Source organism: Acipenser ruthenus, chromosome 16, assembly GCF_902713425.1.
Source record: "Acipenser ruthenus chromosome 16, fAciRut3.2 maternal haplotype, whole genome shotgun sequence".
NCBI classification, from domain to species: Eukaryota; Metazoa; Chordata; class Actinopteri; order Acipenseriformes; family Acipenseridae; genus Acipenser; species Acipenser ruthenus.
Window position 1 is genome coordinate 34,168,423 of NC_081204.1, and position 19,544 is coordinate 34,187,966.

The 19,544-nt window shown below is 40.2% G+C and overlaps 1 protein-coding gene and 1 non-coding gene across 2 annotated transcripts; one reads left to right on the forward strand and one right to left on the reverse strand.

Moving 5' to 3' along the window:
- Positions 1-5,989: 5,989 nt before the first annotated feature.
- Positions 5,990-6,061, reverse strand: trnap-agg (transfer RNA proline (anticodon AGG)). Its single transcript has one exon. It is a non-coding gene; the product is annotated as a tRNA-Pro (tRNA).
- Positions 6,062-8,901: 2,840 nt separating this feature from the next.
- LOC131697853 (protein Wnt-11b-like) lies at positions 8,902-12,384 on the forward strand. Its single transcript, XM_058989536.1, has 5 exons — positions 8,902-9,273; positions 9,472-9,707; positions 10,151-10,428; positions 10,558-10,850; positions 11,100-12,384. Exons 1-5 carry the CDS (start codon positions 9,200-9,202, stop codon positions 11,272-11,274), a joined length of 1,056 nt encoding a protein of 351 aa, XP_058845519.1. The 5' UTR covers positions 8,902-9,199; the 3' UTR covers positions 11,275-12,384.
- Positions 12,385-19,544: the final 7,160 nt, after the last annotated feature.

A 19,544-nucleotide genomic window follows, 5' to 3' on the forward strand; every position in this document is an offset into this window, starting at 1 on the left:
CATCCTTGGTGAAAGATATGGAATCTCTGAGCTTCAGGAGACAGGCATGGTGATCAGAATGCTTCAAGGCAGCCTCTTTCTTTATTAAACTGCAGTATTAATAGGCAGGACTGACAAAAGCCATGTTCTCTAGTACTGGTTCCTCTTGAAGTCCAGAGCCAAGGCAAAGTGCTTTTGTGAGTATACTGGTAAACCATAGGGATTCGTGATGTGAAGAGTCTATAGATCGGGTTAGGGTTAGGGTTAGGGTTTTAATTGGAGATTTTTTTATTGACCATCCCTGGCTGCCTTGCTTACTGGTGTAAACATTACAACTTCACATGCTTTCTAGTAAGTTTCCTCAGTCCTTATGAAGGTTAAGAAGGTTAATGGTGACATTGAAACATTTGATTGCAAACCACTCCACTCCACACCCCAGGCCCATTGGAATCTGCTGACATCCTAAACACTGCAGGTTCTGCTACAGAACCCCAACAAACTAATTCAATTTTTTGGGGGGGGGGGTTATTAAAGCAGACCAATAAAAGGGTGGCTCGTGTTACCAAGCCTGCAGAAAGACAGCCTGCCTGCTCCATGGCCAGCCACACAGGCAGGTGCAGTATCAGCATCGAGAAGAACCCTTAAACTGAACCCTGTTAGGAAGCACAGTGGAGCAGGGAAATATGGGCTCAGGGATTCAATCATTTCATTTCCAGCAGCACCAGGTCACAGAGAGGTCTCAGGAAAATTCTCCATCTGATAATGACCATTATTGCCCCCACCTGACAATACGGAGCCATTCAGGCTGGGCTAGGGACTGAAAACATGAGGGACAAAGGACAAAAGGGGGGTCAATTATCAGGATCATTAAACACATGTGGATCTCTGTATCCAACTGACTTCATGCTCAATGGAAAGGCTCCTTTAATGAAGGATATACCATTTAACTTTTTAATGGCGCTTTGGTGAAAAGGCAAGCAACACTAAAGAGTTGGGGCTGAGGAACTCTTGGAAGGCTAAAGCCAAAGGCTACCATTTACTGCTTCACCGCATACAAGCTACTGGATAGCCATCCATACGACACAACTTAAACACAAAGCATCTACAGGTGTGTACAGAGTGATAAGTACACTACTATTTATCCTGGTGAAAGAAAGAAAGAAAGAAAGAAAGAAAGAAAGAAAGAAAGAAAGAAAGAAAGAAAGAAAGAACAAAGGCAAGTTACTTGCCAGTATTGCAAACTTGGACAGCACTGTGCATTTGTAAACTCTTTCTGGTCAGTGTGTCATTCTTGAAGTCATATACATTGTGTATGGTAAACACCGCAAGTCGTAGTGGGTATGTAGGGCCCATTTAAGAATTCAGGACTGGGGGATTCCTGTGGTGATGTCTTTACTAGGAACAGGCCAGACAGAAGATTAATACAACCTGGTGAAAATGAACAAGAAATAAGTCATTGTGGTGAATATGTGTTTAGGTTTGTTTTATATTTTCCACTGTGAGCATTGTCAAGGTCAATTTCTGAGTCATCCTGAAATTAATACAATAAAAAAAGAAATAAGAAAAAAAAAATCGGTTATGAATTTTTGGTTCTTGTATCCAATTGTTTCATTATATATATATATATATATTTCAACCTGTTGTACTCCACTAGGAAGTACCACAAAACAAACTCAGAGAGAAACTCCCCCCCCCCCCCCCCCCCCCCCCCCAATACTCCAAGCCTTTCCTCCCTGTGGTCACAGTGTTTAGGGCAGGTTGCCATGTTCACAGACCCCTCCCTATTGTAAGTCCTCTACCCCCTTGCTGTTGCTTTGTTCCCCCCTCATCTACTGCACTCTGCATCCAGTAAAGCAGGGCGTGGGATGGAATGCCTCCCCCACCCCCCAACACAACTGGCTGGGAAGGAAAGCCCTTCTTGCACCCTACTTGTAGAGCAGGGACTAGAGAAGCCGACAATACATTGGAACTCTTTCAGGTCCTCTTCATACAGCTTTAATGTTTTGTTAAGGACTGTTTCTGTGTGTGTGTGTGTTTTTTATGCCTGTTTAAATGAATTGATTATACCAAGTTTGCATTTGGAAACCATTATCGACTTTGGGGGGGGGGGGGAGTTTATTAAATCCACAAAAAAACAGTCCTTAAAAACAGTCCTTAAAGTGTCGAGACTAGTGCCCTAAATGGCTCTGTAGATGGGAATGGTACTGAGGGTTCATTACCTGCTCTGCTGTTTTGAGTTGAGTTCTCTCTCTAACAATGCAGTCTAGAGTTCTATATGGGTCTGCAGTGTTGATATAGTTGACTTATTCTGCAGGTGTTCTGAGTAACTGTCATGCATTTGACCTTCTACATTAACATCCCCCTGACTCCTTGGAAAAGGTGCTGCTTCCTAGCGCTGCCACACAACGTGTGATGGTTAATGGGCTGTGTGCTGCACGATTAAAGGTTATTCCTCAAGCTGGCTCACATCAAGCTTGTACAATGTAATAAGTTGCTTTTTTGAGGAGGGATCACTCTGTGTTTACAAAGACAAACACACTCCCCGTGAAGTTAACTATTGTAGGAAGTGCAGAATGCAATGTCAGAGGCGCCCCAGATTGGGTACATGCACATCAAAGTTTAAACATAACATGAATTTGATGACAGGCCCACAACTCATTTAATACTAGGAAAATAATCTCATCTAAAAAGTGAGCTTTGCTAAACCAGGTGCTGGTGGAGAGGCCTGGTGTGAACATCAGGCCAGTATATCCACTCAAAGCTTCTAATTAACAGAGTCACATCAGAGTGGCAGGGGCCAAATTACACACCCTGCCTGCTCCTCTATAAACACTGAGGCTAGCTCCAGGCGTCCTGAACCCCAATATGTTCCAACACGGCCTCCCCTAATGTTCTCATTAACAGTAATTAAGATAGCAATAGGGTACTTATTTTCCAGGGAGCCTGTTAAATAAATAGCTGAGCACATGAGAGGATTAGACCAGCTTCTCCCACCATGTGAGAGGAATGAAGAAAAAGTAATCCCAACAGGGGGAGCGGTAATTAACCTTCTGCTCATACAGCTCTATTAGCATGCTCTGAAAAAACCCTGAGCACCTTACAAGTGTTCATGAAAGACACAAGACATCCTTAAAACTATACAGCGTTCAAACAAACAGCCAGACACAGCCATTTGCAACTTACCCCAGCTAGGATCCCACCCGAATTTCAGATTCCCGGGAAAACACAAGATTCCAGTGCAATTCCAACTCCTCCCCCCTGCAAGCTGCATCAGGAGGTTATCTGTGAAGAGAAAAGATATGGTAGCAGGAAGAAAATAGCAAACAACGCGCAAATTCCACTGCAACTCCACAGCAAATACGTTTCACGTTCACACTGAGGCGTTGTATTTGGTGTGCAGTAAACACAGTACAGTAGTAACAGCAGAGCACTGCAAGTGGGGAGACTGAATATGCATCTCTCAGTAACTAGGGAATCGCTGCACAGTATAATGAAGGCAATGGCATTTCTCCATCCCTGTTTTGCATGGTACTTCTGCACCTACCAGTACTTTTTTCACAGATACTAGGCACCTAGCTTTACCATTCTTTGTTATTCTTTTACAAGGTACACCACAGAAAACTTTTATTAGGACCGGTGTTCCAAACACACACATCAGCTATGCATTGTCTATGAAAATACTGCTGTACCATAGATAGGACAATACATGAAGAAATGAAATGACAAACATGTATGTATAGTCCTAAGGTGTACATTTTGACATTGTGCACAGTACTTGTTTAAATCTTATTTACTGTCCCCTGAGTTACCCTGCATTTCCACAGCCCAGGGGTATCCACACCCTAACAATGGCTGGGTAAAAACACAGGACCACATGCTCAGGGTGGGGGGTGATGCCCCTTGGGATAAACAGGGGGGTTTAGGACCCCCTCATGGCTAACTGTTCATAAGAAGAAGTCAAGTGAAACTCATCAAATTAAAGCCAGTGATTGTAGTAGTACATTCCTGTAGTTAAAGCATGAGGTTTATCACTGAATTGGGACGGGAACACAGCACTTTATCTCAGTCAAAGATGTACAAGTACCAGCATAGCTGGTTTGTACATTTGCTGTATATTTGGGTTATTGAACACAGACATGAGATGCACGATGCTTTGGGGGGAAAAAAGAACCTGCTTAATGAAATGTGAATGTTGCTGATGAAGAAAACAAAACGATGTTACTAAGCTTCAAATGCATAACCTGGGAGCTTAACTCAAGACCTCCTACTTGCAGTTCAGGAACAGTAAGCAATTTGCTAACAAAAAAAAAAGCTGATCACTGGGGGTGAATGCTTTGTGAATACAGCCCAGTACCTCACATGTAGACTGCTGTCCTACCCATTATAAAGGTCTGCTGTATTTTTGCATATGTATTTACCATGCTTCTCCCATGGTTACACTGGCATGCATTTCCCATTGTTTACCCTGGTTTGCAATATTTATGAATATGCTTTGCATACCTGGGTGTGCTTTACAATGCTTCCCTTTGCTTTACCATGGTTTCAATCTGCTTTGGCACACTTGTATGTGCTTGTATTATGCTAAACTAGCAAAGGGATTCTACCTGATAATTGTGGATCAGACATTTACTCCATTTCTCGATTAAAGAGTCACAGATATCACTAACAAAGTCACCCCCCATGCTAATTGTTTCTATAATTAAGCTACATTTACACAACGTTGTTATTAACTTAACTTTGGTACAGAATGTTACCGCAATGCTGTGTGCTTTGCTTACAGACATGTAATGCTACACTTCCCTATGATTTAACGGCAGTATGCCACAGTAAATACTATTCATTAAACTGGTGTTAAAAAGGGAGCTGCACAGTAGCTGGGTCTAGCGTGTGCTGCAGTAATGTGTTACATTATTGCCACAGACTGGAGTGATCAGAACTAAATCCGGTACATTTCCTAGAACAATCGACTGATCCAGAGCAGTCAGTTACCTGCCCCTTTATGCTTTTCAAGTGGGCACATCCTTTCACAGTGGCAATGGTGGCTAAGTCAAACACGGTACAAGGTGATAAAACGACACCTTTTCATGCATCATAATCATTCGTCGATATTCCAGGCGCTTGTGAAGCTGGAGTGTAGAGGACTGCTCGCTTCTGCAGGTGGCAAACAAGTTAGCAACTACATGTTCTGTGCATGCAAGTGAGTGTGAGGCGAGTATGCCACTTTAAAAAAAAGTGTAAGACCTAGCAAGTACCGCACCTCCTGAGCCATTGCGTGCGTGGAGAGATTCATTTATTTGAATTTAACAGCACCCTAAAATACATCAGTCGACTTTATTTTTAAATAAATTAAACTTATCTGCAGTCTTCCTGTTTATTAGTTGTTTTTAACGCGCGTGCACACCCCCCACAAACATAAATAGAAACACCGGGCTAATTTCTGCAGACTACCGTTAAGGTAAATTATCACGTTCTGGTTTTTCTCGGGTACATTTGAACGCATGCTCCAGTTATAGCAAACAGTAGTTACAAAATAACACTTCTGTCGCTGCAGTTGTTTGTATCCTTCAAGCATGTTTACTGTTTTCTAGTGTCACGTTGTTTCTTAATGGCGCGGACTTCACATCGTAAACTCAGTTGTTGTTTTTTTAAATGATCAAACTGAGTTTGATAGGGGAATGGACAATCTGTTAATCTGCCAATATGCAGAAAATGTTTCTGTATTTTTTTTTTTTTTTTAAAGAGTGCTAGTCTGTTAGTGTCAATTATATTAACTTACCGGTGTGGTGCTGTTTATCAGTGAAACCTAAGTGTGGGGTGCAACGCATTTCTAACAAACAAACAAAAAAAAGTAATGTTTCCAGAATGTAAAAGGGTAGATGTATTTTGTCCTGGACTTCCTTCCGTATTTTCGTGAAATGCTCTTTTATTTACAAAGTGAGGTGTTTATTTTCTTGTTTAATTTATTTATTTAAAACATATAAAAAAAAAAAAAAAAAAAAAAAAAAAAAGAGGGCTCGTCCGGGATTTGAACCCGGGACCTCTCGCACCCTAAGCGAGAATCATACCCCTAGACCAACGAGCCGATGATATGCAGGCGTCTTTAGGAAAAGTAATGCTGTGTACATTAATATTTAATCCAATATGGATATTTTTATAAATAGTGGATTATTTCAATGTTGCTCGATTTTGTTAGAGCACCCATACAGTGCACACAAACACCATAGAGTAAGCACGTAAAGCGCCAGATAAAAGACTTCGAAAGCGCCTCTACCGACTAACTGCACAAATGCTGCTTTTTTTTTTTTTTTTTTTTTTTTTTGGAGTGCACGCAGAATTTGTAATTTGGAACACAAACGATAATAGACCAACTAGCACTGACTGTCATAACAGGGATGGGATTAGGGATATTATAAATCACGCGGCTGCACTCTCGCGAGAGTCGATTAGTAGTCGTGGAACGCATTAGACGGGAATGTGTGTCTAGCAGAAGTAAGGTTGCTTCCTGCATATTCAGGGGTTACAGTTTTGTTCAATGGCTTTCAGCACCCCCACTATAAAAACGGCTTCTAGTTAGATACCCTGTTGTTTTTGCGCTGCGGTTACTTGCGTTTAATCCTCAAAGGCATGTGTAAAGTATTATAGATGGTGATTAATTGCTTGGCTCATTTGATCCCGATGTGTCGATATGCTGGAGAACATGCATGCATTTAAATGGCACATTTGCAGCTATTACTAAAGGTATTATTTATTTACACCATTCATCAAGCAGCTAATGCCTGTAGTTTGACTGCATTGTAAAGGTTCACCTCGTGAATGAGGATTTTGGTATACTATGCATTTAACATAGCTTACCATTCTTTAAATGATATTTTAGTGTACTATAGTTTTCTTTGCAATTATTTACCATGCCTTATGCATTATTGTACTTTGCTATGTTTTTACTGAAACTTTTGTAAGAGCAAGTTTATTATATTAAAAACAAATACAAGAAATAATATTCAGAGGACATTCTCGTAATTTCTTCATTTATTTTATTGCCTTCGTGTTTAGTTACAACTAAACAGCTTTATTAGAAATAGCTGTTTAAATTTGAATGGAATAACACTATACACGTTTGCCAAATTAGCTTTTCTGAATGCTGAACGTTTTATTGGGGGGGGAATACCCACAAGCCAGACTCGTTTTATTGAATCAGGAAGACGATGGGTTAAAATGTCTTGACATCATTTAACATCTTTTCATAAAATGTATCCCTAAAACAAAATCCTAGCACTAACAGGGTTTTAATGAGAAGGTTTCTATTTGCCATTTAGCCTTTGAAATTCTCCTGCCTCTCTGATGGGGAATGTTTGTGGATCACTTTAGAAGAGATTATTTAATTATGGCACCTTGGAAATAAATCTTGTGCAAAGATCATTATCTGTTATCAAAACGGCTTTAACTCATGGAATTGCATTATGATACACCATAACGTTTGTTTCGTCAATTAAATGACTGTATAGATTTTACTTTGACGTAGTAGATTATGCATACATCCATGATAAAAAAAAAGCTGCGGGTTGGCGCGTATAGTGTATTAATGATATGGGCTCAATTGAAATATTCAAAGGGAATATATTTGAAAAGGAGATGTATAGCAACTGCAATGCGACAATAAAACGAATGACTCAACCTGTATGCAGCGATATGTATTATTTGGAAAATCAGACCGATTATGAAGGAAAAAAATTAAAATGTATACACCAGTGACATTATGTGGCACATGTAGGATTCGTTTATGGAAAGTTACTGCAAAATAGTTCTTTGTAAAAGTATTGTGTTTAAAACTTGGCCTCTCGGTTGGCAGTTATACCCAGATTTAGTCTGGATGTAAAGTAGTACCTCTTGTAAACACGTGGTTTAAAGCCCGCTATAATAATTCACGATGAATGTACTGTAAGTTAAGCAGAGGGCAGCTATCAGATTGTTGCCAATATACTATAGCGAATAATGTATTGCTCACATATTAAAAGCATGCTGTCTGTCTGGTCCTTTCAAAGGGGCAGCGCCAACGAGTGTTTATCTCGATTAAACTTCATTCGTATGCAGATCTCTGGCCAGCAAAGATCTCGTTTCAAAGGAAACTTCAAAAGAATTTCAGATCCAGGCCACTTGGATTGCAACTGTCTTTACACCTCTACATCTTCTGTCTAACACCATTTAAATGTGTATGTGAATGCGAGGCAGGGCTGCCGGGGGTAAGACCGCTAAGTAACTCCAGGAAGAGAAAGAAACAAAACAAGACATTTTAAAATACTCTTACTTTTGGAATGTGTTCCTGAATACTTGGCTAATATTTTGGGATTAGCAGTGGAAAAACAAAAATTCCCCTGCAGGTACCATAACGTGGAGTGACACCGTATAGGGAAATGGTTTATCGTTTAAAATATTAGTTTGTTTTAATTATAGCCTTCTTTTAAATTTAATGCATCGTATTTAGTTAACATTAATTGCCCTGCGACTTTTTTTTTTAATGCACAGCCCCTTACAGTAGTAAAGACATGCTAAATACTTTTTTAAATAGACAAAGCTTGTTGTCATATATTATCTTCTAGAACAAAAATGGGTTTTTAACACTGTTTAGTATCTAAGTGCAGTGTGTTAAGGTGAATTGGCCCCCATGACGTATTCAGGAAGTCTTTGAATTCAAAACGTTTGTAGGAATTAAAGTTATGTTTACCAAGTGGATTGGCAGCTTCTAAGCGAGTCTAGACTCAAATGTTGATTTCAGGATCACTGTAGGAATAGAGGTGTAAAGTGACAGTGATCTAGGCATTAGTACAAGCCCGTGCGTTGATGTTGTGATCTGGGGATGGGAACATTCACCTGAGAATCGCTCCATTCAATTCAAGGGGCGTGGCTAGGGGACGAGGTGTATATAAAGAGAGGGCAGAGGCCAGTAAATTCATTAATATGGGGCGAGCCTTTCCAACAGTTATTTGGGTAGAGAAGGAAGAAAAAAAGTTCCTCAGCACCGTGTTTTTACTGGAGTCTACAATTTGGAAGATTTTTTTTTTTTTTGACATCGAGTTGGATTATTGAAGTGACAAGGATTACAAGAAAGCAAGCAGCGCATCAGTTTTGATCGAATAATACACACATCTACCGATATTTTATTTTTTTAGGTGTTTGGAATTATTTTTGAGAGACAGCAACTTTTACTCCCATCTTCAAAAAAAAAATGGAAATGAGAAATATTATCGTCGTGCTAACAGTCCTCCTCAGTTCAGAATATTGTGGCGCTATACACTGGCTGTAAGTATATATTTCAGTGTTTTATTTAGGCAAAAATGTATACTTTTTTCAATAATTCGATTGCACGATTTAAAAAGCAAGCACTTTGTATTTATTTTTGCTTAAAGACGATAAAGCTGTGCGTTTATAACTATTGTGTCTTAACTGCATTGTCTTAAACGATATTGACGTGGTGTTTTTCTTGCATTTGTTCTGCAGCGGTCTTACAGTAAACGGTAGCTCCGTGGGTTGGAACCAGACCCATCACTGTAAGCTGTTGGACGGGCTTGTCCCGGACCAGTTGCAGCTCTGCAGGAGGAACCTGGAGCTGATGCAGAGCATTGTCCACGCCGCCAAACAGACCAAACTGGCATGCCAGAAAACCTTCTCCGATATGAGGTGGAACTGCTCTTCCATCGTGCACGCGCCCCACTTCACCCCCGACCTGGAGAAAGGTACGGTACGCGCCGTCTTACTCCTAATAGAAAGAATTCCATTGGGGGTAACACACTAAGTTTTTTGCATCGCCTTATGTATATCATTTTACTTCATAAAGGCGAATGAAACCTGCTGAATAATGTCAATTTTAACACATTGAATTGCATACCGCTTTGTAGTTTTTCATGTACTTAACGAAAAACTGACAATTGAAAAATCTGACATTTCCAAATCTAACAAAATGCTGTACTACCGTTATCATTTTGTAGCTTCTCTTGTTGCATGATGCTGAATAAAGATCTAAATATGTATATAATTTATTAAGTAAATTGTCTAAATCCTAAGATTCGTGTGGTGCAAAATATCGTGATGCCCATAACTGTATTTTGGTATCCATTAATATCTTTAAAGTATCCCCCAGTGCTTTCTGATTGCTTAACACTGTTTGTTGTATCCTTAGGTACTAGAGAGTCTGCGGTGGTCTTCGCTCTCGCCTCCGCCGCAGTGAGCCACTCCATCTCCAGAGCCTGCGCGTCTGGAGAGCTGCCGAGCTGCTCCTGCGGGCCCGCTCCTGCGGAACAGGCCGGGCCCGACTTCAGATGGGGCGGCTGCGGGGACAACCTCCGCTACGGTCTGCAGATGGGGTCGGCTTTCTCTGATGCGCCCATGAAAAAGAGCCGATCAGGCTCGCAGGCTACAAAACTGATGCACCTGCACAACAACGCTGTTGGTAGACAGGTAAGCAGGCTCAACATTGAAGATTTAAAAAAAAAAAAAATTAAATACCATATACCATTTATTACCCTTTTTATTTGTTTGTTTGTTTATTTTTTGCACACTAACTTTTTTATTTTTTCTGTCTCCCAGGTTCTGATTGATTCTATGGAAACCAAATGCAAATGTCACGGCGTGTCCGGCTCCTGCTCGGTGAAAACCTGCTGGAAGGGCCTGCAGGATCTAAATGATGTCGCCGCAGACCTCAAGTCCAAATACCTGGCAGCCACCAAAGTGATCCACCGCCACGTCGGGACCAGGAAGCAGCTGGTCCCTCGCGAGCTGGACATCAGGCCCGTGAGAGAGAGCGAGCTTGTGTACCTGGTCAGCTCCCCGGATTACTGCAACGAGAACGACAAGCAAGGCTCATACGGGACACAGGACAGGTATGCATGGCATGATATTATTATTTATTATTATTATTATTTTTTAAATATACGTTTGTACCATATCAGAGCTGGCAAATGTTTGCTCCATTGAAAAAATCCAATAACTTCCACAGATATGCCATACTAGTTTTTGTTTTAAGTTGTTTTAAACATTACTGTTTCGTTCTCCTTGTTAATTCATAATTTGATTTAGCGCATATCCCCATATTTTGATGTCTAATTGTTTTGGCTCAATTTTGCATCCAGGCAGTGCAACAAGACCTCCAATGGCAGTGACAGCTGTAATCTCATGTGCTGTGGCCGAGGCTACAACGCTTACACAGAGAAGATTGTGGAGCGCTGCCAGTGCAAGTACCACTGGTGCTGCTACGTCACCTGCAAGAAGTGTGAGAGGACCGTGGAGAGATACGTGTGCAAGTAACAGGGATGTAAAGGAGATCGTAAAGGAGAAGCACTATACACAGATGTACTAAAGACTTGTTTGTAAAGACGGTTGTGTCGGCGTTATGGCTTCTGAAGCTTTTATTGAACGCTAATAGACAACACTGGTGCTGCAGCGTCCACACGTCCAGGAAGGCTGGTGAAAGAGGACTGGCAAAGTGGAGCCCCAGGGGAGCAGCTTTATTAGACCCTGTGCTGGGCTCAATAACCATCTCCTGTGGCTGATCAATGTTTCACGGCCGCTCTGCCTGGACAGATCCGTGTATCGGTTCAGCCGAGACAAGCCAGCGCTTTGTCTTGAACGAAAAGACTGATATGGGTCAAAGGCTGGACATGATTGATTGGGAGCAATAGAAGGGCTGGCTCTTGCTACAGGAGTAAGAAGGCCCCTCTTGAAATGGGGAAGGGGGCTGAATGGAAACAATGACCTGAATTACAAAAAGACTCCAACCCCCCCCCCCCCCCCAGATGTTAATAACTTTGCAAGCTTTGGGGGATTTTTATTTTTTAACAGAATGAATAATTTTTTTTTTTTTTTTTTAAGCGCCATTACACCACTTGTGCAATTGTTTCTCTAACTAAACATTTAAGAGATAAACTAGCCCTAATGGAGAACCATGTCGCTGTTTACTGGGCAATGCATCCATCTTAATACCATAGGTAAGTGAAATAAATGTGCTGTTGTAAAATCCAAAGAATGTTGAACAGTTACCAAGTTTAAATTATTTGTGTAACTTTAGTGCTCAGTACTTGTACTGTTAACTGTATATTGTTTTATAAATCAGATCCTATAGTTTAAAAAAAAAAAAAAAAAAGTGTGAAAAACAAGAGTTGTCATTTTCTATTTATTTTCTAATAAATACTTGTTTTATATAATCTTGTCGTGTTACCGAGGGGAAAAAAATGCTAAAATTCCTTAAAATACATTTCAGTGATTTTACCAGAAAGGCCAGCCTTGGACACAAGTCAAATCAAATTTCCCCTGTGCTACACTACTGTAAAATAATGTGCCTGCTCAAAACTCTCCTGGTCACTTGTTAAACTGGCGTTCACCTCTACAAATCCAGGTTTTATTGCTTCATACCCCCCCCTCTGCATCGTATTACCAGATCGGTATGTGAGATATGAAATCTAATACTGAAGGCTTCATCAGTTCCCCTTAGTTATCAACAATTAAAGTTCAGTTTTTCACAGCTTGATGTGTCAAATATAAACACCAAGAGGGTTTGGTATGTAAAGATCCTGGAAATATGCAGACAGTCTAGAAGCTGGACGCATGCTTCTAATGACAGACCTCTTTAGTGAAGTACATTATTTACAACTGTTTCTGTGGGTCTCCACGCTGAGGTTTCTAAACCAACAGTGAAAAATAACATCACTGGGGCCAGAGGACGATATCTAATTGTGGGATGACAAATAGAACCCAGGCACCACATTACTTCTGGTAAGGAAGGTCATCAAAGTGCACTAGCTCCTCTCATACCCGATAAGTACCATGCTGTTCCGCAGCCGCTGCCTCCACTGTTATTCCTGAAACAATCCACGCCTGCTTTATTTATTTTGCTTTTACAGCGTGATGGAATGGGAGGCTTCACAGCAGGCTCGGGGAGTAAGTGCTCAAGTAACTCAACACTGCACATGGCCCAGAAGATTCATTTTTCACTGATAAACCCAGAGAGTGCGCCGCTGAGAATTTATACACTGTTTCTTTTCATTATGGATTTCATTTATGGAGAACAAGCTTGTTACGCTTTATAGCATTACAGCCTTTATTGATACAATACGTTAAGAACATAGGTGTCAGCTTTAAATTGCAGACACACACATCCGAGTCCTAGCAATAAAAAGAATAGGCTTTATGTATTATGTTTTTTTGGAGGGGGGGGGGGGGGGGGCTAAATATTTCAGATGACACTTGTGCTATTCGTTTTATTAAAACTTAAATGCATTACTCCTATTATCTGTATATATATATATATAGATTTGTGTGCATTTGATTTGGAAAACGGACGATAATTCTGACACTATGATACATTGATTTAGTTAACTTGCATGAAATCTGCAACCATCTGGCAGGGTGATAAATGAAAATGTATTCTGCATAAGCACCCACTAAAGCCAAGCAATCTGATAGAAAGAAGGGAGTTTAGGTGCTCCAGTGTTGAGCACAGAGCTTCAGTGTGCATCCCCGAGACCCCCTGTGTGTGCAGCTGAAGGTTTGAGGAAGGCTTGAGCAACATGTGTCAACATTTCCACAAGTCTTAGCTAAGAGCTGAGCAGTCAGCGTTAGTGTCAAATTAAAAGATTGTTCTGACATTTGGCATTGCACAACTGAGCACAGGAAAGAAGCAATGCTATTAAAAGTCCTTATATGAATTGAAACATACAGAGCTTTCCTTACAGCAGAATGCTGCATTCGAAATAAAACTAAATAACTTCCCAAATGCAGTCAAAGCAAGACATGTGTTTTGGTGTCTAAATATGGGCTTGGGTAGTGGATGCATTAGGCAGGAATAGCCATTAAGTCAAAGGGAAGTAATGTCCTGTTCACCCTACCTGAATACTGCACGATTATCGCTTGTTGAAAATGCGTTTTGATCGCATATTATTTAGGCACATGGAGAGGGTATCAGTGCTTTCAGAATCGAGCAGGTCATGGCATCAAATTGGTTGAGCTATTGAAGACCTTGTGTTTTATGAACATTCTCTTAGGTTAAAATAACCTCTTCTAAAACAGTTTAAACAGGTTTTGTGAACTTAATGTATTTACTTTTAAAAAACATTCCTTGATGAAACATTCTTTTAAAACAGGCCGACATCTTCAGGCCCCTTCTGTAAACTTGATGAACCTCTGGGAGAACATCTGAACATGATCCATACAATGCTCCCGTTGAGCAACAGTTAATGAACCCAAACTCCTAGACACATGCTTGTTTGTTTATTGCTGGGTGTTTTGTTTCCTGAATAGTGTAATAATTTAACATGTTAATGGCAGGGCTATCCACAGACTTTCTCAATGCTAACTATTGACATTTTATCTCTGACAGACTCGCTCCTGTGATAAAAAATACACTTCCATCCTATAATAAAAGCAGATAACAAGGAATACATTTCAATTTCAGTGTAGAAAAGTGGGGGTGATTTTACTGTACTCAGTAACATCCAGTGCTGATTATTAACATGGCAGACAGATTCAAATCTGACGAGCATTATCTCTTCATTGGCAATCCAAAAAAGCATTCACAGTACTTGGCTGTCTGGAGATAGACCTCTCCCTGGCTCCTGTTCTAACACGGGTGTTTCAGGGGGCTATAAATCTGGTTATAAATATAGAGAATAAAATAATTAGGTTCCTGAACAGACGTCAGGAACTTGAAAGAAGCTTGAAACTTGTCCGCTCTGCTGTGTAGGAGTAGCAGTGGAAGCACATGTTTTATATGGCGATGTAGGTGTGCCTGTATCAGTAGTTAATGTAGTTAAGAGGAAACAGAGCTCCTAAGGGGAGTATTTCTAGCTCTTTTCTCAATGTATAAATCTATTTAATGTGCCTACGGAAAAACAATCACGAACTGCAAGTGGTTTCATTTAAAAACCAAGACAGGGTCCTTTTTCTATGCAGCCACAATGACAACGCACTCCAGGCTCCTTTCTGGTTATAAATCTAGTTAATCACAACTCTCAGTGTAAAGCTCTGCACTGTAGACAGTGTTTAAATGGTGCAGCGTACACTGAAACACACAGACAAGGTAAGTCAAAACAATACTGTGGATTGACTTCTGCTCTGTAGCCTACAGTGTGAAGAACAGCTTCTATAGATGAGAGAAATATTCAGTGAGCAGGAAAGCAATGCAGAGTGGAGATTACTCTAAGTGCTTGGTTGTAATAAAACCTGGACTGGAACCACACTAGGAGGCAGAACCGATTCGTACAGAGTTAATCCATGAAACACAAAACACTAGCTTTAAGAAAACACAACTGTATTGGAAATATACAAAGAGCCATATAGTTATTATTGCCTACTGCAGCACCTATGCTTATTACACACTTGTACACAGGTACATGCCAGAAGTTTAACTTGCATGGCCAAACAATCCATCACTGGCTGTGGAGGAATTGATGCATTGTACACATACTGCAGGAGAGGTGTCTTCATGCGACCTGGTGCCTTGCTGCCTGCCAAAGGACACGTCAGAAAAATCAGGCTTTCTATTTTGAAAGTGTACCAGTACAGGGCTGCAATGGGTGCAATGAATCAGTACGATGTAGTCATGCATTTTTGTATCTATACTGTAGCCGCACACATTTGTGTTTCCTTTCCCAAGATTATGAGTGCATGGGTGGGCCCCGTTAAATCCGTTAGTAAGAATAACCTGCACAAAGTCTTCTAGACAGATTTCTAAACTGAAAAGGGTCAGTTGATCTGGGCCCATGAGAAAGTGTAGCTAACAGGATACATCGACAGGCTTTGTCTCTGAGCTTCTGACCTAAGATCGGGAGGTTAAGGAAACAGTCTTGCGCATAGGCGTCAAGTATTTAAGGGTGAATGTGGGTAGAAAGATTTGCGGCAAGACAGATATATTTATCGCTCACAGTTTTAGAAAAGTCCCAAACTCACAGTAGGGCAGAGAAGACCCACAAAGCTGGGCACAGGTGTGCTGAAGCACAGTGAACATTAAATCCACATTTGCAGTGTTTTTTTGTAAAAGCAGACTGAGTGAGCCTCGGGCTTTGGGTTAAGGTTAGGATTAGAATACAAAAAACAACACCTCTGGCCTTTGCTACTGTTTTAACACATATTTTGCTTTTGTCAAAAGTCTTTCACAAAAACACCAAGACACACAAACAACAGCGAATTCATTCTTGTCCGAGCCCCACACCCCTACCAGTTTTTGACCCTGAGTAATTTCAAGCATTTTTTTTTTATCACATAAGCAAAATTCCTCATTCTTTTCTTAGTCCCCTAACTAATTGTGAACAAGATTCAATTCATGACCCCCAGGGGCGCGGACACGAGCCCACTGGGAGCATGCAATCAGGCAGAGAGGCAGAGCATCCACAATGGTGTGCACTGGATTGCAGCACCAGGTAAAACACATTGCCAAGCTCCTGCCGTGTGTCTTATCCTTCATCTGTTCCATAGGGAGCAGGACAGCAGCTCAGTTCCGGCATTATTTTGAACACAGAGCCTTGTTTTGAGTAGAGGCTGCTAATTGTTTTGATAAGCTGCCTCGGGTTACACGGTTTATTTTGTGGCATGGATCACAAGCACTGAGCTTCCCTAGAACAACTACTTAGTATGATAGGTAAACAGACAGACAGGTGGGGAGCACCATTATCAATTATTATTATTATTATTATTATTATTATTATTATTATTATTATTATTATTATTATTATTATTATTAGCAGCAGCAGAAGCTGTGGTAATATTAATGGTATTTGGTATCATATGGATTTCTCTTTAAAGCACATTATTTACACATTTTTGCAAACAGGTGTTTGGATAAAACGATTTATTTGAGGTTGTGTTAATGACAGTTCTTTCATGTGAGCTGTTTTTCGGGACGGTACATTCTTTGATTGCTTGTCGCTGAAGTGCCAGTGAGTCTACAAGTGCTTGTGATAGATACATACTGCAGATCTCATTGATTAGCATGCCCTGTTGATCGAAAGGATCAAATGAATGAATAAGAAAATGAGACGTTTCTCTTTTCACATGGTTATCATTTTCATACTTAGCAGCGGCAGTGCAAACTTATCAAACCTGTCTCTTTCTACAAAGCAAAGTGTGACAGTTCTTCACTACAAACAGCTGCTTCTATTTTCTACAGGACAGCAGCTTTTTTGTTTCTTGCAGCTACAAAGAGAGAAAGGGTTAACTCGGTGGACGAGGGCAGTTAAATGACACGCTAGATTAATGACCACCCCGCAACAGTGATCTCTGACCTCAAAACCCTTTGGACAGCTGCATAGGTTTCTTGAAGTCAGAGTTGCTAGTTAAGTGCTACTGCTGTCTGAATGGATTTGGTCTTTAAAACCAATTATGACAAAGAGCCGAAAACACCCTCTTTCTGATTGGTCAGCCACCAATCACTATTAAAAACTAATAATGAATCCCAAATATGTACAGGTTTGCTAATAAATTGTTCAAAAGGTGCACACTGCAGAAACCATTCTGTCCATCTTTATAACAAGGTTGTTGTGGTTATGCTAGCAGTGTGTCCTTTAGCACACCCTCCATGAAACCATTTTTTATTATTGATTTTGACAATATTCCAGTTTTTCTTTCTTGAAGATACCTTAGTAGAATCATTAGCAGATGACAGCATTGCTAGCAATGGTAACTCAATGGATTAGCAGTATTGCAAAGTGGTTCTGATACTGTAGCACAGTGGTACTGAGATGGCTATTTCATGCAATGGGTCACCAATGTATCATGATACCATAGAGAATGTCAATAAAGGAAACCGTTTTCTGTGTGATAGCATTTTACCACTTATTTTATCACTGTATCCTGGTACAGAATTGCTATTGTAGTTCCACTGCATTGACACTGAAGAGAATTTGATAAAGGGTTCAACCAATAATCTTTCAGCAGATTCTAAACTTTACACAGCGCTAGCTGTGGGTTTCTTAGATTAGAGAAAAAAAAATCAGTATGGTTCTTTAGTTAGCTTTAATTCTTCTTTGGCAACTGCAGTCTGATTTATTTCTTTTAAATATTGACACAGTTAATGACCCATATGCATGCAACATCTTGTTAACAGAATCCCATCCAACGAGCCTCTATAAACAGAGTAGACATAGCAAACAAGCGAACATGTTTTATGATGCAAGGGGAAATACTTATAAATGCATTAGAAAAAGCTAAGAACTCATTTTACATGAGTTACAGACATCTGCATTATTGTGCCTTCTGCTGGAAAAACAGATTTGTCTTTTAAATTATGAAACCACTTAATCCCAAGAATCCAAAATCATTAGTTTCCCATTGTGCAAACAAACTCCAAATTCCAGTTGACTTGGGCTCCTTGGAAATGCTAACAATAAGAGAGTTTTTACCCCGCCGTTGCCTGAATGTAGCTTAGGAAAAACAGAAAAAAAATATGCTTTGGAAAGAGGAAATCCCTCCCTGTCAGTAATTTGCTGTTTTAAACTTCTTAAAATAACCTTGGGAACTTCTGTGCAAGGGGCATTCAATTTCAGATTGTGGCAAGGTATCGGTCGAACACATCCAAGCCCTGCCAAGGTAAACCAGACCAGGAAACAAATTTATGAAAGGGGACATTAGTTTTCAATTACAAGAGGTGGTTTTAATTAAATATAGAGGCTCTGTAAGCAGTGCCATGTCTTCTTAAGAAGCAGGGTAGTCTACAGAACTTTCTACTGCCCATATTCATTGTGGGTTTTCAGTACAGAAGCCAGTCACCGCAACACTATTCTGTATTTAATCTAATACGATTACATCTGTAGCTACAGAGATACCTAGCCTACTCCCAGTCTTCTCTGATTACCCAGTAACGCAGATCTAAGCAGAATAAAAACAAATAGAAATGTTTAATTGGAACACGTTATCAAATGTGCTTTTGCTTTGATTAAATACTGTGCTTGGTATGTGAACCCTTTGAAAAAAAAGAACCGTTTCGACCAGTAATCAACTACAGTATTCGAAGGGTTGTGTTTGGCATCAGTACTTTAGCATGTTCTTTCAGAGCAGTGTTCATTCACTATCATTGAACGAGGCATCACTGCAGTGCACTTTCTGTGAACTTGTGTCCGTTTAAATGTTGGGAGGAACACTGTTAATGTTCGTCATTTCTTGCTGCTGCTAATGCAGCTATGAAAAATAAACTCGGTAAAAACTACATTTCTATTTTCAAGAACATTCCAAGTTGCTATCAAAGTTGAAAGCTGTGTCTGTTTTTAATACTTCAGTCTTATTATTGACTCTTCAAAGTTATGTGTGTTACTAATGCACACAACTCTACTGATAACCATACAAAGTATGAGCAACTATATGGCGCATGTATTTTCGCTATGGGCAGATCATTTCAGATTTCCATGCCTTGACTGTGTATTGCAAAATAAAGTTGCTAATAAGAGGTTAAACTGTATAACAATTTAAAAGCAGTTGAGAAGGTTGCTAAATATGTTATGAATCGGGTGAAATGGTCATGTGATCAAATAAAGAGGATGTGGTGAGGAAAGCATACACAGTGCTGAAGAATGTTCTAAAGCTCAGCCCGGTCC

Coding starts and splice junctions, on each gene's coding strand:
- LOC131697853 (XM_058989536.1), top strand. CDS start 9,200: ATGGAAATGAGAAATATTATCGTCGTGCTAACAGTCCTCCTCAGTTCA. Junction 10,429..10,557: donor ACAACGCTGTTGGTAGACAG/GTAAGCAGGCTC, acceptor TCTGTCTCCCAG/GTTCTGATTGATTCTATGGA. Junction 10,851..11,099: donor TCATACGGGACACAGGACAG/GTATGCATGGCA, acceptor TTTTGCATCCAG/GCAGTGCAACAAGACCTCCA.